Source organism: Acipenser ruthenus, chromosome 34 (genome assembly GCF_902713425.1).
Source record: "Acipenser ruthenus chromosome 34, fAciRut3.2 maternal haplotype, whole genome shotgun sequence".
NCBI classification, from domain to species: Eukaryota; Metazoa; Chordata; class Actinopteri; order Acipenseriformes; family Acipenseridae; genus Acipenser; species Acipenser ruthenus.
Genome location: NC_081222.1, coordinates 5943885 through 5959555, shown reverse-complemented (window position 1 = coordinate 5959555; position 15671 = coordinate 5943885). Strand labels below are relative to the sequence as shown.

Sequence of the window (15671 nt, the reverse complement as noted above, 5' to 3'; positions counted from 1 at the left end):
ATAAATAGCTGTTTAATTTAATTTTGCTTTTAAAAACGTTTCTGGTGCAAGGACGAATCAATGAACTGTTATATATATTGTTTTTAGGTCAAGGAGTCCAAATGTGGTGTCTGTCTTTTTTTTCTGTCAGTCACATGACCTGAACATGGACTGGACGTAACTTTGAAATTACATAACATAACTTAATTGCAGTGGAATTCGTATGGTGATAATCTAGATTAATCGATTACCTACCTTTTTAGAGTTTGATATAGTAAAGTAGACTTCAAATGGTCACTTAACCTGAAAGTAGGCAGGCAGTGTTGGAAGTTATCCTAAATGGGTGTAAAACTACTTGAAATAAGCAGACAGGACACGCTGATGAAATAGTAAGGAGGCTGTGTGGTCCAAGGAGGCTGTGTGGTCCAGAGGTTAAAGAAAAGGGCTTGTAACCAGGAGGTCCCCGGTTCAAATCCCACCTCAGCCACTGACTCATTGTGTGACCCTGAGCAAGTCACTTAACCTCCTTGTGCTCCGTCTTTTGGGTGAGACGTAATTGTAAGTGACTCTGCAGCTGATGCATAGTTCACACACCCTAGTCTCTGTAAGTCGCCTTGGATAAAGGCGTCTGCTAAATAAACAAATAATAAATAATAATAATAAATAGTAGTAATTGCTGATGCATATTAATTGTCCTGGATTCCTGCTAAATAAACAAATAATAGTAATAACTTTGTTCAAATAAATAACATTGTGAAACAATTAACTACATTGAGAGGATTCAATGTGCTATGGTTGCTACATATCCAGCAGTGTGGAGTAGTGGTTAGGGCTCTGGACTCTTGACCGGAGGGTCGTGGGTTCAATCCCTGGTGGAGGACACTGCTGCTGTACCCTTGAGCAAGATACTTTACCTAGATTGCTCCAGTAAAAACCCAACCGTATAAATGGGTAATTGTATGTAAAAATAATGTGATATCTTGTAACAATTGTAAGTCGCCCTGGATAAGGGCGTCTGCTAAGAAATAAATAATAATAATAATAATATCCTGCTCTCAGTTGAATACCACTCAAATGATCTATAGTCAGTCCCCCTGTGCCCTCATGTGCATCTTCAGGGCCACTGTTAGTATCTGAAACTTCTCCATCTTCTGGTAATTCCAAGTAAATATTGGCTGAGGAGAATAAATAATCTTCCTCCAGAGCAAACAACGTGTTCAATCAGTAAAAATAACCCACAGTATTCAAGTGTTGAATAGTAGAATTAAATCAATTGAAAGAACAATGGGTGACATACATGTTTTAATGTCTTCTAAAAGCTAAGGAACATGCAGGTGATATCCTTTAGTCAATTTGAGTACTACTTACTAACCGCTTTATTTACTATTGCCATTGATATGCATTACGCAGTGAGTGATAAAACCATGCTTGGAGCTAGTGGTGCATAGCGTTCCATATATGGGACAGTAATAAACAGCAACTATAGCTATGGTAAAAATAAATTAATTATTCACACATTCTAATGATCCCAAAGTACATTTCTATCACAAAAACATTGTTCTAAAAAAGATTTTGCAGCTATTTTACTTACTTTTAGTAAAGCATATTAAAAAACATTGCAAACCAGGGTAAACTGTGGTAAATGCACAGTATGAGCATGGAACAACTTTACCGTGCAAAATTACAGGGGACCTGAGGATTTGTTGCTCACGGTTCAGGGTGTGTGCAGCTGTGTGTTGTCCTTGTGCTCAAGGCAGTTCTGTCATTGTAAAGTTCACAAAGCGGAAGGAAATTAAATAAAATAATGACAATAAACGTAATGTAATAATAATAATGATTGTGAGCTCAGCACAGATGTCAGAAAAAAGATAAGGTCACAGTCCTAATCATCTCTCTCTCCTCTCTTTCGTACCCCTTCTCCCCATCACTCCTCCACTCTCCCCCTCCTCTCTAAGAGAGTACCCTGAGGCCCAGTGAAACAGTGTCGGACTCCAGCTCCCCCCCCACAGTGGTTCAGACTGCCGTTCCCACTCAGGTGGTGCAGCAGGTCCAGGCCTCCCAGCAGGTAAGGAAACGGATGCCTTGTTGTCTTGTAAAACCCAGGACTGTGTGAGTTTGTAACCCTGCTCAAACCCCTGGCTCCTGATCCTTTCAATAACAAACTTCATTGAGGGGAGTTCTGAAACCCAGGACTGGGTGCAGAAGGTCTAGCGTGAGTTTGTAACCCTCTGGGTCTCTACAAACAGATTGAACTCCTTGCTAGTGAATTAAAGAAACCACTCTGTTTCAAATACTGCTCAGACAATGCAGTCTCTCTTTTTTTTAACTGTAAGCCTGCCCCCAGGAAGGCAGGAAGTCAGCAGTGGTTACCAAGGCCAGGTTTAATCAGGGAGGGAGAGACGCACAGAGGCACTGCTTTCATTTGAGACAGCGCCCTGTAAGTAGGTCAGGTAACCGTGCAAGGTCACAGTTCTGGCTAATAATATACTGAGTGAGGGAAGGACCGTGTACATTAGCAGCCCAGAAGAGCTGGATCAAAGTGATAGGTCACATGTGCATGCAAAATGTATTTAGACTAGCCCTAGTTTTTCAGATTTCTTTGTGCAGGTCACTTTGTGTGCACTTTTATAATCTTTATAATCTTAGATCTACACACCAGGAGTTCAAAACTTCAAAAGGATTTTGAGTAGATTTTTGTACAGTGGCTCATTCAGGAAATGGGAAAAAATATAAATAAAAATGTGTTATGTTTAAATGTGAAATTAATGTTCATTTTGACCTGGTATTTTATATTGTACTTAGTCACAAAATGTGTTGTTTAAAAATGATTATGAGAGTCAATGCAAAGCCCAGTCTGAATAATGTTTGAGTTAATACTTTCATTAACAAAGGTAGTTTTAGCAGTAGTTTTTTGCATTACTATAGTTGATTTGTGTGTGTGTGTGTCTGTTGGACATGTTATTAACACAACATAATGAATTGAAAGTGTGTACCTCCTCTCTCCTCTCCTAGCGATTGCTGGTTCAGGGGGGGATCTCTGTGAAGGGCCAGGCTGTCCCCTCTCCTCTCCAGCAGGTTTCTTTGCCGCCGCAGCAGCAGCAGCAGCAGGTAAGGCTGGGGCAGCAGACTGGGGCTGAACGCTGTTACCTCACTGTATTAACCAAACAGACAAAGGAGTTTGTATATAGATACAGAAAATTGTGTGCAAAGTAGAAGCGTATATAAGATGTATTCAGGACGTTTCGAGCATAAAAGTCCTTCATGAGCTAAAATAAATATTTCCTATTTGTCTATGCTTCACATTATTATGTATGCAAGTCTTGGCAAGGCTCTACCGGGTTACTTCTCATAACCCCGTAGAGTTCGCATAAACATTTTTGAGTATATGAAAATAAAGGATACCCTTTTTAAAGGAAACTGATAATAAATATACAGTTTAGTTTGAAATGCAGTAAGGTGAGCGTGACAGGGTGGTCGAGTGGTGGTCCCCAGACCAGGAAGTTGACAGACACAAATACAGCGGGTGAAGCGCTGAGCACGTATTTATTAAATTATTTAAACAGAAAAAAAACACTTTTACAAAATACAGCTCACAGAGCCCAAAATAAAAGTTTAAACAGAACAAATCCCTAACACAAACCCCTCCACAAACAAGTATCGTGCTAGTCCTTCCAGCACGAGTAGCAATTGTTATTTTCTTTCTTTCTCTATCTCCTTTGCTCTCTCACTCCTTCTCCCTTCAACCCACCATGGTCAGCAAACGCTGCAGGTTTTTGTACGCGTGACCATCTCCATCATTTAATCCATTTGGAGATGGCCACATTCTGCACAGGATTTTTAATATGCGTGGTCGACAGCCAATTTGTCAATAAATCATTACCTGCCGACCACGCATTCTCACGGGATGTAGTCTGGCAGAGAAAAGCTCCAAACATCACCCTTGCCAAACCACATCAAACTATAACAAAAACATTGCGTTTCTAAATAAACACAAAACAATACATTTCTTTTTAAATTATACAAATACAACAACAATAACAATAAACCATTATTTTTTTCAATCATAATCATAACAGCACCAGCAGGGCGCTGCCCTGCCACATATCCACACGCAGGCGCTGCCCTGCCACATATCCACACGCAGGCTCTGCCCTGCCACATATCCACACGCAGGCTCTGCCCTGCCACGTATCCACACGCAGGCTCTGCCCTGCCACGTATCCACACGCAGGCTCTGCCCTGCCACATATCCGCACGCAGGCTCTGCCCTGCCACGTATCCTCCCACCCCCCCCTTGTGTGCAGCACACATGGCCCCAATGGCCACCTCCCCCCCTCCCTTAAAACACAACCACCCTCCCTCAAGTTCCCTATATATATTTGAAAAAGGAAAACTGCTGTGTACCAAAAGTGCAAAATCAGAAAAAAAATGGTAATGTAGGTGCACAATTTTAATTTGATAAAAAATCTATTCTATCAGGACATTTTGGACAACAAGTCCTTCTCCAGCTGGATGGAAAAATAATTTATTATTTATTTATTTCTTAGCAGACACCCTTATCCAGGGCGACTTACAATTGTTACAAGATATCACGTTATTTTTACATACAATTACATTATTTTTTACACATTACTTTTACATATAATTACCCATTTATACAGTTGTGTTTTTTTTTTTACTGGAGAAATCTAGGTAAAAGTACCTTGCTCAAAGGTACAGCAGCAGTGTCACCCACCAGGGATTGAACCCACAACCCTCCGGTCAAGAGTTCAGAGTCCTAACCACTACTCCACACTGCTGCCCATTACAACATATGGAATGAACAGAATAAGAGAAAAGCAATATTCAAGCGTATGTTAATAAACTATAATAATAAACTAACTGACAAACTAAATTAACAAAGCACCCCTACATACAGTAAAAATGCAGCAGCAGCTGTAGATTATTCTCACAATGACAAGTCATTTTTGAAAAGATTGAATGAACCATTTGAATTTGAGGTTACAAAACGGTACTGTATCAGTTTTGAATCGGTTAGCAACAAATTGCTGTCGGTGCCAAAAATGTGTCTTTTTAGTAAAGTTCCTGTTCCTCCTTAGGTAAATAAAAGTAGCTTTCGTGTTCTGAATTTTAAAACGCAGGGACAGTAGAAGCCTTTTGTCGACTGTCATGCAATTTGATTGCCTCTTGTAATGCTGAAATTTACATATCCTGATTTACCCATTTTTATATATATAGTCAACCTCGACTGGTGGATAATTCGACACCACGCTTTACGAGTAACTTGACACTTATTACCGGTTCCGAAGAGATAAAACTATTAAAGATTAGTGGATAACTCAACACTGTCATTTCACATAACTGACCTCTGGCTGGAAACGGATCGTTCATTCATTCCTACCAAGTGCAGATGGTTACAGTGTCAGTTCATAATGAGTAAGAAGCGAAAAATTAGTTCTGGTTCAATTGGCTTTAAAGCTCAGTTTGTTCAGGATAACAAGCTTGTCAGCAGAACTTTCAAACCATGTCTTTTTGCATGCGAAACAATCGACAATGTTTGATTTCTGTGTGAAACTGTAAGTTGTTTATTATTGTTTTTGTTCACTGAGTTAATTCTATATAATGTATATTTGTTAACTTTTGCTATTTAAGCCGTCAAATTACAAGCTAATACCTAAAAGTATAGTCAACAGTTTGTGGTTGGATTGTTTTTGTAAAAATAACGCTGTAGTTATTTTATTAATTCTTATTTCAATTGAACTGTACAAGTTGTACCGAGTTTGTACAGTACTGTATACTGTAATTGATTTATTCACTGAATCAATCGTTCCACCATTTTCATAAGGACATTTAACTAAAAATAAACTTGTAAATGCTGTAATACTGTAAACGTGTGAGTTCTGTTACTCATATGCATGTTAATGCCATGGCTCATGTGCACCCGTGTTTAACTCGACACCTTGGATAAATCAAGTACTAAATGGCATCCCTGTGGGGTGTCATTCTGAAGTAGATTTTGATGTGTGCTTTGGATCGTTGTCGTGTTGGAACATCCAGTTGTGCTTTAAACCAAGTTTTGTAGCGGAGGGTTTCAGATGATTGGCCAATATCTTTTGGTATGCTATGGAATCCATTTTACCATGTATTGGAACTAAATTTCCTTTGCCATTAGAGGAAAAACAGCCCCATAGAAGGATATTATGCTTGACAGTAGGTACTGTGTTCTTTTTTGTACACCTCACCTGACTTTTTCCAAATGTAACTACTATCAGCGTGACCAAATAGCTCGATTTTTGTTTCATCACTCCACAAAACCTTTGACCAGAACTCATATCCATCATTCAAATGCCGTTTTGCAAAATGAAAGCGATTGTCCTTGTGATGTTTTCCTAATAGTGGCTTTTTCCTTGGCCTGCGACCATTGAGACCTTTACTATGCAATACTCGACCTGTGGTTGAAATGGAAACCCCAGTCCCACTTGCAGCCAATTCACTTTGAATATCTTTGGCAGTCAATCTCGGATTGTTATTAACCTTCCTCACAGTTCTTCGACTTGTTCTTAGTAAAATAACCTTCTTTCTTCCAGACCAATGGAGCGTTGTGACAGTACCATGAGTCTTGTACTGCTTGATAATAGAAACAATAGTTGAAATACTCAAATTCTTGGAAATCTTCTTGTATCCTTCTCCAGATTTCTGCCTAAGGTCTTCAGATAGCTCTTTACTTTTTCCCATATTGACTTATTGGTAATGACAGCAATCATCCTGTGCCTAACCCTTTTATACTCTCTAAGAATGTTCACCTACAATACAGAATTTTCTAGACTTTTCTAGAATTAGGTTCTGCATTATCATATTGACATTTCTAGCACCTTGTAGACACTACTATCATAGCATTAAATGGGCAGCAGTGTGGAGTAGTGGTTAGGGCTCTGGACTCTTGACCGGAGGGTTGTGGGTTCAATCCCCAGTGGAGGACACTGCTGTTGTACCCTTGAGCAAGGTACTTTACCTAGATTGCTCCAGTAAAAACCCAACTGTATAAATGGGTGATTGTATGTAAAAATAATGTGATATCTGTATAATGTGAAATAATGTGATATCTTGTAACAATTGTAAGTCGCCCTGGATAAGAGCGTCTGCTAAGAAATTAATAATAATAATAATAATAATATGAATACTTCTGAATTAGCATTTTTGGAGTTTTGAAAAAACATTGCTGAAATAAATAATTGTAGACAATTATTTCTTGTAACTTTTTTTCCTCATCCACAAAAGATTTTTCCTAAAATTCTTTGTTTTTGAGATATTTCTAGAAATTATAAAATTTCCATTGGGGTATGTAAACTTTTGACTAAAATTGTGTGTGTGTGTATATATATATATATATATATATATATATATATATATATATATACACAGTATATATATATATATACACACACACATACACATATATATATATATATATATATATATATATATATATATATATATTTATATATATATAATATGTATATTAGTGCTGGGACAAATATCCTAATTTTCAAACAAATATTTTTTGACATTGATTCGGATACAAAAATCAGATGTTCGTATTCGCTACAAATGACAAAAATACCTTGCACTTATTTACCGTCTCACCAGAATTTGTGCGACAGTTTCAAAAAATGGCAAATGAAAAAGAGCAGGTCTTGAGCCTCTATTAAAAGTTTTAGACAGCAAAAAGTAAAGAAACCAGACTATGTGTTCACACACGTAGTTATCTCTATGGAAAGCCATCTGGGACAAAAACGCGTTGTGCTGCTTTAGAGCAAGCCAGAAAAAAAGCAAACATGTCATTCTGAAATGCCTCACTTAAACAATACCCAACTTCCTGAAAATGTTGTGTAGTGATTTTTATATCGACTGTATATATATATATATATATATATATAATATATAATATATAATAATATATAATATATATTATTTTGCAACTTTCTGTTATGTGGAATGTAATAAACGAGAACCAAAACGTTGATTTTTCCACCCCTTCACTTTACAACACTATTTCCACGTTTGTTTTATTTGAAGTGTTAAAGTTAAATTTCAGTTTTCATTTGCTTGTTTAACTACAAAGTCACAAGTAAACCTTATGTTATTACTTCATGAAAACGTGCTGGTGGCCACTGTTTACTGTGAAGGAACGGAAATGGCAAGGAATGAAAAAAGAAAGAAATAAAATGCGTTGTCAACTTTTTGTACTATTTATTTGGGGAATAAACAAAACAACGTTTAACTTGAACTGCTATTTGGCATCCTTTGTTTTGTAGTTAATTCACTGGGGTAAAGTAAGTCCTACAGAACTTATTCTTTACTCCTGGGATATTTTTCTATTTTAACATGTTACATATTGTAAGGTCTTGCTGTAAAATAAAGGCACACACAGGAGCCACGCCACGCCCCCTGCAACTACTGTTGTGCTGTCTCTGCCTGCGTTCAGAGCAATATATTGGCTTTTATTACTTTTTTAAAAACAAATATTTAAATTATGAGCGAATATCCGAACATGAAAATCCCATCTTCGTCCCAGCACTAAATAAATATATATATATATATATATATATATATATATATATATATATATATATATATATATATATATATATATATATATATAATATATAATATATATATTTATCAATTACTAAAAGTATGTGTCAGTGTAAAATTTAATTGAAATGAAAACACATACATTTTGGAAGGCTGGATGATGCAAGGGGCTAATTTACTAGCATCTCCTCTTATCTCTGCCCTCGCAGGGTCCACACCTGTTTCACTATAGATCTGAAGTTCTTTGTCAGACCTGCAGGGTTATTGCACTTGGTGCTGGCAAGGGTGTTGCTGTATGTCTGCTGTGGTAGTGTAGGGACAGTCTGACTGACCCTCACTCTTTGTGTGTGTGTGTGTGTGTGTCTGTGTGTCCATCTCCACAGCAGCGTCTGATTGTCCAGACCTCGTCTCCCACTGGGAAGGGTGGACAGGTGTCCACGCTGTCTATCCATGGAGTCCAGCAGCAGCAGCAGCAGGTCCACTCTCCTCCTGAGGTAAAGTGACACCCCTGGTAAACAAACACACAGATACACAAACGCATATTAACATTGAGACGCTCACTGTAAAGGCTGTGACACACCAGATGCGATATGACAAGAGAAAATGTGCAGAGATGGGACAAAATGAATAGAACCTATACTTTTGATAAGTATCTTTCACACTACAGGCTACGCGGGGGGCGACACTGGAGCGATATGAAATAAATAGGATTGAATCAACCACGGAATTGAAAGGGTCTCCTGAGTGGCGCATCCGGTAAAGGCACTCCGTCCGGAGTGCAGGATGCACCCTATAGCTAGGAGATTTCCGGTTCGAATCCAAGCTATGCCACTGCTGACTGTGCACAGGTGTTCCCAGGGGGCGGCGCACAATTGGCCAAGCGTTGCCCGGGCAGGCTGGCCTGTACGCAATTCAGAACTGCGAGGCCCTCCGACACACTTAAGTTCTGATATGGCTGCACGGTGGGCTTGAGAAAAAAAGCGGACGGCTGACGGCACTCGTTTCAGAGGATGCGAGTGCTCGTCTTCGTCTCTCCCGAGTTAGTTCGGGGGTTGCGGCAGTGAGCCAGGTTGAATAACTAATTGGGAGAAAAATTGGGATAAAATTGGAAAATGAATAAAAAATAATTGTTAAAAAAAAATAGGGAATTGAGCAATTACAGAACAGCTTCAATGCATGGTGTCCACCAGAGTGAAGGAGTATCCAAAACGACAGAGGAAAAAATAATACCCAGAGTTTTATGACAAAGATCATCTCAATTATAAAGATACAGAGATGAAAGATAATATATGGGTCCATTTCGAAAGAACTGGATGAGCCTGGTATGTATGATTTATTGCCATATATGTTCAAATAACATCAGAGTTGGCACTCATAATTTCCATATCATGTTGTTGAATATGTACCAGTCTTGATCATAGTTTTGTCAATAGCAGCTTTTATTAGTTTTATAGATCTGTCTGTTTTCAAATCTGTCGCATCGCAATAATAATAATAATCTCTGTCGCTTCAGATGTGTGTGGTCATGTCACTGTGAAAGTATCTTGTCGCAAGATGAAAAATCGCATCGCGTCTGGTGTGTGGCGGCCTTAACTGACACTGCAGGGATGGAAATAAGACTCCCATTGCATAGCAGTTTGATCCATTCCTAAGATGCTTTAATAGGAATGAATAAGATGCTTGTTACCTATACACTGTGGCCAATCAAGCAAATAATAAAAGCTGGAGTTTTATTTCCATCCCTGCACTGATAAACACACACACCACACACACATTGACACTGACAGCGATACACATACATACACACACATATACTCAGCAGGTCAGCCTAAATGTGACATAATCAAATTGTTGACTAATGAAACAATAAAGGGGTTGTCTGTACTGTCAATGATTCAACACACATTTTAAAAGCATTCTCTCTCACAGTCTGTCTGTCTGTCTGTCCCTGCTGTCTCCTCTCTCCATGTGTTCTCCTGTCCTTTGCAGAGGTCAGTGGTCCAGTCCACAGCGCCGACCCCTAAGCCTGCTCAGGTGCAGCAGCTCACTGTCCCGGGACTGCAGCAGGCCCATGTGTCACAGGAGGTACGCCTCTGTGTGCACTCTTTCACCCTCTCTGTACACTCTCTGAGTCACTCTCTCACTGCACTCTTCCCGAGCATTCTCACTCCACTCTTTCTGAGCACTATCGCACTCTCTCACTGCACACTTTCTGAGCGCTCTCACTCACTCTGAGCGCTCTCACTCGCACTGTGCACTCTCACTCGCACTGTGCACTCTCACTCACTCTGTGCACTCTTTCTCTGTGTGCATTCTCTGTGAGCACTCTCTCTCTGTACTCTCTGTGAGCACTCTCATTCTCTGCTCTATTTGTACATTCTTTCTTCACTCTCTGACACACTTCTGAAACACAAGAGTCCACCATGTCTCTGTACCAGAGTCCCTCTCTTTTAAACCTCGCTTCTCAAACTTCTCAACAGGGCGAGTTATAATTCACGCAACATTGTGGGAGCATCAAGAAAACTGGAGGGTACGCAGAGGGACGATATGCAAGGGGAAAATGCCTGTGAGGCCACCAGAGGGCTGTTCAGTAATGACGACATTTAAGTAGAACTGGATGCAAAGCAACCATGTTGCGTGAATTATAAATGAATCTCTCTCACTAATATATATATATATATATATATATATATGTCTGCGCAGACATAGTTAAGGTTTGAACGAAGGTTCCCCATCGATATGCATGAAAATTGGTGTGTGTGGTCGGATTGACAGGCTCAACAAACCGTGTGAACGGGGTAGCATTTGGTGAAATACTTTTTGAGATAAAGAGTGGCGATAAAAACAGCGGTTTAAAAAAAAAAAGAAAAAATTGAAAAATGAAGACTTTTGTATACACCTGTATCTCAAAAAGTACTGCCAATTAAGGAACCACACTTGGCATACACATAGTCCTGGGAGTGTAGATGTGTATTATTATTATTTGTTTATTTAGCAGACGCCTTTACCCAAGGTGACTTAAGGAGACTAGGGTGTGTGAACTATGCATCAGCTGCAGAGTCACTTACAACTACGTCTCACCTGAAAGATGGAGCACAAGGAGGTTAAGTGACTTGCTCAGGGTCACACAATGAGTCAGTGGCTGAGGTGGGATTTGAACCGGGGACCTCCTGGTTACAAGCCCTTTCTTTTCTTTAACCACTGGACCACACAGCCTCCTTGTAACGGGGTATTTATATTTCCGGGGGGGGTCCTGGTTTTACTGAAATTGAACCATAAAGATAACAGTCTGATGTCACTTTTGTCTGACGTCAGTGCTTGGCAGCGTTGCTTTCGACCGTTCCATTTCACTGAATAGGGAGACAATGAATAGCCTATAGTTCAGCACACACGGGTCAGATCTGTGTTTCTGTCTGGATAAAACTAGTAATCAGTGATAATGATTAGTGTTTGTGCCTTCAGTACTGGGGAAACTAATAATAATTTGTTCATTTAGGAAATACGTGTGTCCTATTTTAAACTCCAGTTGTACTTTTTGTTTATTGAAGATCGTTGTTATTGGGTTTGTGATTATTTTTTTCTATCAAAGTTGTAATTTGCTTTGTTAAACTAATGATCTGACTGACAGCTTTACATGGCCCGGCTTGAACAAAACTCTTGTTCATCGAGGAATACATTGATTCACATTAAATAAATACATACTGCCTGCTGGATACGAAACAAGAAAGAAGTCTGTCAATACTTGTAAACACAATACTGTAAATGGTTATGATCTTGTATAGCGTAGGTTCTAAAAAAAAAAAAAAAGTGAGAAGATAATGTTTTGCCAAATAGAATAAAATACAAATGCATACTATTATATGTATGCATGTTATATATTCCATATTTAAGCACATACATTAAACACTTTCTGCTATTTGTTTACTGTATATCGCTGCCAAAGGAAGTTTGAGATTTTTAAAATTAACAGCGCGCGCTGGTCCACGAAGTTGTTCTTCAACTGCTACAGAATGTTTATCTTGAAAGAGACCTTCTTCACAACGCGAAGTAATTTACTGACAGGTGGGTAAAAGCTATTAATCGTTTGTGTTGATTTAAGAAACCCCTGAAATAAGGATGTATCAGACAGCAGTAGAACATCCACGAGTAAAATAAAAAAGTTATTTAACTTTTGTTAATGAAATGGGTGAAATAACAATATATTTTTTTAGAAAGTATAAGACTTGACTGATGACAATAATCAATCAGCCTGAATTAAGAAAATAAATTAATACTACTCGCAGCGAGTTGTCTAAAGCCAGTAAAAAAAAAAACATTACAATACAGTATATTATTAATACAGTGACAATACAACTGTAGTAATATTTGTATTGTAATTGTTTATGTGTACAACTTTAGAGGTATATTTTTTTAACTTCTTGATAACTATTTATTTGAATTGCCCTGAAATAAGGATGAATCAGACAGCAGTTGAACATCCACGAGTAAAATACAAAAGTTATTTAACTTTGGTTAATGAAATGGGTCAATAACAATATATATTTTTAGAAAGTATATGACATGACTAATGATGATAATCGGCCTGAATTGAGAACCTAAATAAATTAATACTACTCGCAGCGAGTAGTCTAAAGCCGGTTAAGAAAAAAAAAAAAAAACACACATTACAATACAGTATATTATTAATACAGTGACAATACAACTGTAGTAATAGTCGTATTGTAATTGTTTATATGTACAACTCGTCAAGACAGTACAGTAAAGTACAACTATACAGAATTCTATTTATTACATTTCGAGTAAACTTTTGGGCAATTCAATTTAGAACTGCATGTAACCTGTTATTGTTATTTCATTTTTAATAAATACTCTTATATCACAGATTATTATATACATTTTCAGATATCCATATCACTATACATAATTCTATTTATTACATTTAAGAAACCTTTTTCCCTTTGGTGGTTGATCCAAATATCTCCTATCTAATTCAGGTAAGAACTGATAAGACTTGAAAGATGTGCCTGACAGATAGAAGAGAGAAGAAGCGACTGCAAATCCAATATGGCATCAGGACCTTAAATTGCACACAGCGCATCTGTCTGCCTAAAAACCTGCAGGATTCTTGCATGATCTTTCTAGAGAGAGTGGACAGAGCCACACAACATGAAGAATAACTGCTCCCTGGCAGTACTGTTCAAATAATGTCACCAGCTCTTCAGCCTCAGGTACAGCCCTTGCTTTCCGCACCTTTCCAGCCTCAGATAGAGCCATTGCTGTCCCCACCTCTCCAACCTCAGGTAAAGTCCTTGCTTTCGCCATAGCTGAAGCCACTCTGGCAGCCGTTGCTGTCCCGACCTCTCCAGCCTCAGGTACAGCCGTTGCTGCTTCCTCCTCTTCAGCCTCCAAGGCAGCCGTTGCTGTCCCCACCTCTCCAGCCTCAGGTACAGCCGTTGCTGTCGACCACATCTGCAGTCTCAGGTACAGATGTTACTGTCCCCACCTCTCCAGCCTCCAAGGCAGCCGTTGCTTTCCCCACCTCTCCAGCCTCAGGTACAGCTGTTGCTTTCCTCTCCTCTCCAGCCTCACGTACAGCCGTTGCTGCTTCCACCTCTTCAGCCTCCAAGGCAGCCATTGCTGTCCCCACCTCTCCAGCCTCAGGTACAGTCTTTGCTACCCCCACCTCTCCAGCCTCAGGTACAGTCCTTGCAGTACCCACCTCTCCAGCCTCCAGGGACAGTCTTTGCTTTCCCCACTCCTCTAGCCTCAGGGGCTAAACAACATTTGATTTTGCCTCAATAAACCTGGCTTTTAAAAAAAAATCTTTACATACTTGTTGTTGGTTGTTTGATTTTCCAAGATGCCTTCTGCTAAATTATGGAAATTCAATGGCAAAAACATTGTCAAAGTAACGTTAAGGTTTGTTTGCAAATGTCCAAAAGGTTAGGAAATTGCAAGTTAAGGTAGCCATGCAACCTTAACTCTGCACCCTTATGTGTATGTTTCCTGTCACACTTGACATCACATATGACATCATCAATGACATGGGCAATGACATCACTAAGCACCGAAGACTGGCCATACGGAAGTCATTGTGATTGGTAACATGTTCAGAAACTGCATTATCTTTGCTGTCGAAATGTGCTTTAACCAACAACAGATTTATTATTTATTTCTTAGCATGTACTCAGAAATGTGTAATTCATGTTGAGGTATGTAGTGATGAGTATTTGATGTTTGGAAAGGAGTACCTGAAAATGGATGGGACATGCAATATGTGAAACCTTACATGTAAGATAACACTCTCCATTAAATTTCACTCAGAAGGCGCCAGTGAAATAGAAAAGGAATCTTCTGTAGTACTGTATGGTATACTGCTGCTCCATGTATACTGTGGTACACAAAGCGGTGTTTTATGTTTCTTGGAAGCATAAAATCCACGCATTACAATCCACTTCTGCTTTATGTACTTCATTGAACTGCAGAAATCTGCAATTGTACCTAAAAATGTCAATGTCATAATTGGCTTCCAGCCATAAGATTATGTTAGCAAGAATTCTTACTGAACTGTAAAGTTTGAAAGAAGAATGGGTAACAGTGCAAAAATAAAATGAATAATAATAGTGTAGAAAATGCAGTGACTGGAGTTTGGAGAAATATGGCTTGTGGAAGGTCCCAACTAATTAATTAGCTCTACTGTATTCTGAGTTAATAGATTTTATTTAGAACACTGGTGAAATAATGAGCTTGACAGCAAAGATTGTGGGAATGCAGTTACTGAACATCTTACCAATCACAATGACTTCCGTATGGCCAGTCTTAGGGGAGAATTTGTCATGTGCTTAGTGATGTCATCGCCCATGTCATTGATGATGTCAAGTGTGACAGGAAACATACACATAAGGGTGCAGAGTTAAGGTTGCGTGGCTACCTTAACTTGCAATTTCCTAACCTTTTGGACATTTGCAAACAAACCTTAACGTTACTTTAACGAAGTTTTTGCCATTATATATACACTACCGTTCAAAAGTTTGGGGTCACTTAGAAATGTCCTTGTTTTCGAAAGAAAAGCTAATTTTTTGTCCATTAAAATAACA

General features: G+C 38.8%; 1 protein-coding gene across 9 annotated transcripts in view; it reads left to right on the top strand.

The window, feature by feature from the left end:
- The window catches only part of LOC117402130 (MHC class II regulatory factor RFX1-like), a 159970-nt gene that overhangs the window by 33610 nt on the left and 110689 nt on the right, over positions 1–15671 (top strand). For 6 of the 9 annotated variants that reach the window (XM_059007276.1, XM_059007277.1, XM_059007278.1 and 3 more), the window contains exons 3-6: positions 1935–2044; positions 2992–3087; positions 8958–9068; positions 10564–10659. In XM_059007276.1, coding sequence (XP_058863259.1) covers positions 1935–2044; positions 2992–3087; positions 8958–9068; positions 10564–10659 — 413 coding nt within the window. The remainder of the gene's footprint in view (positions 1–1934; positions 2045–2991; positions 3088–8957; positions 9069–10563; positions 10660–15671) is intronic. The other 3 variants (XM_059007273.1, XM_059007279.1, XM_059007280.1) reach the window with 3 other exon arrangements.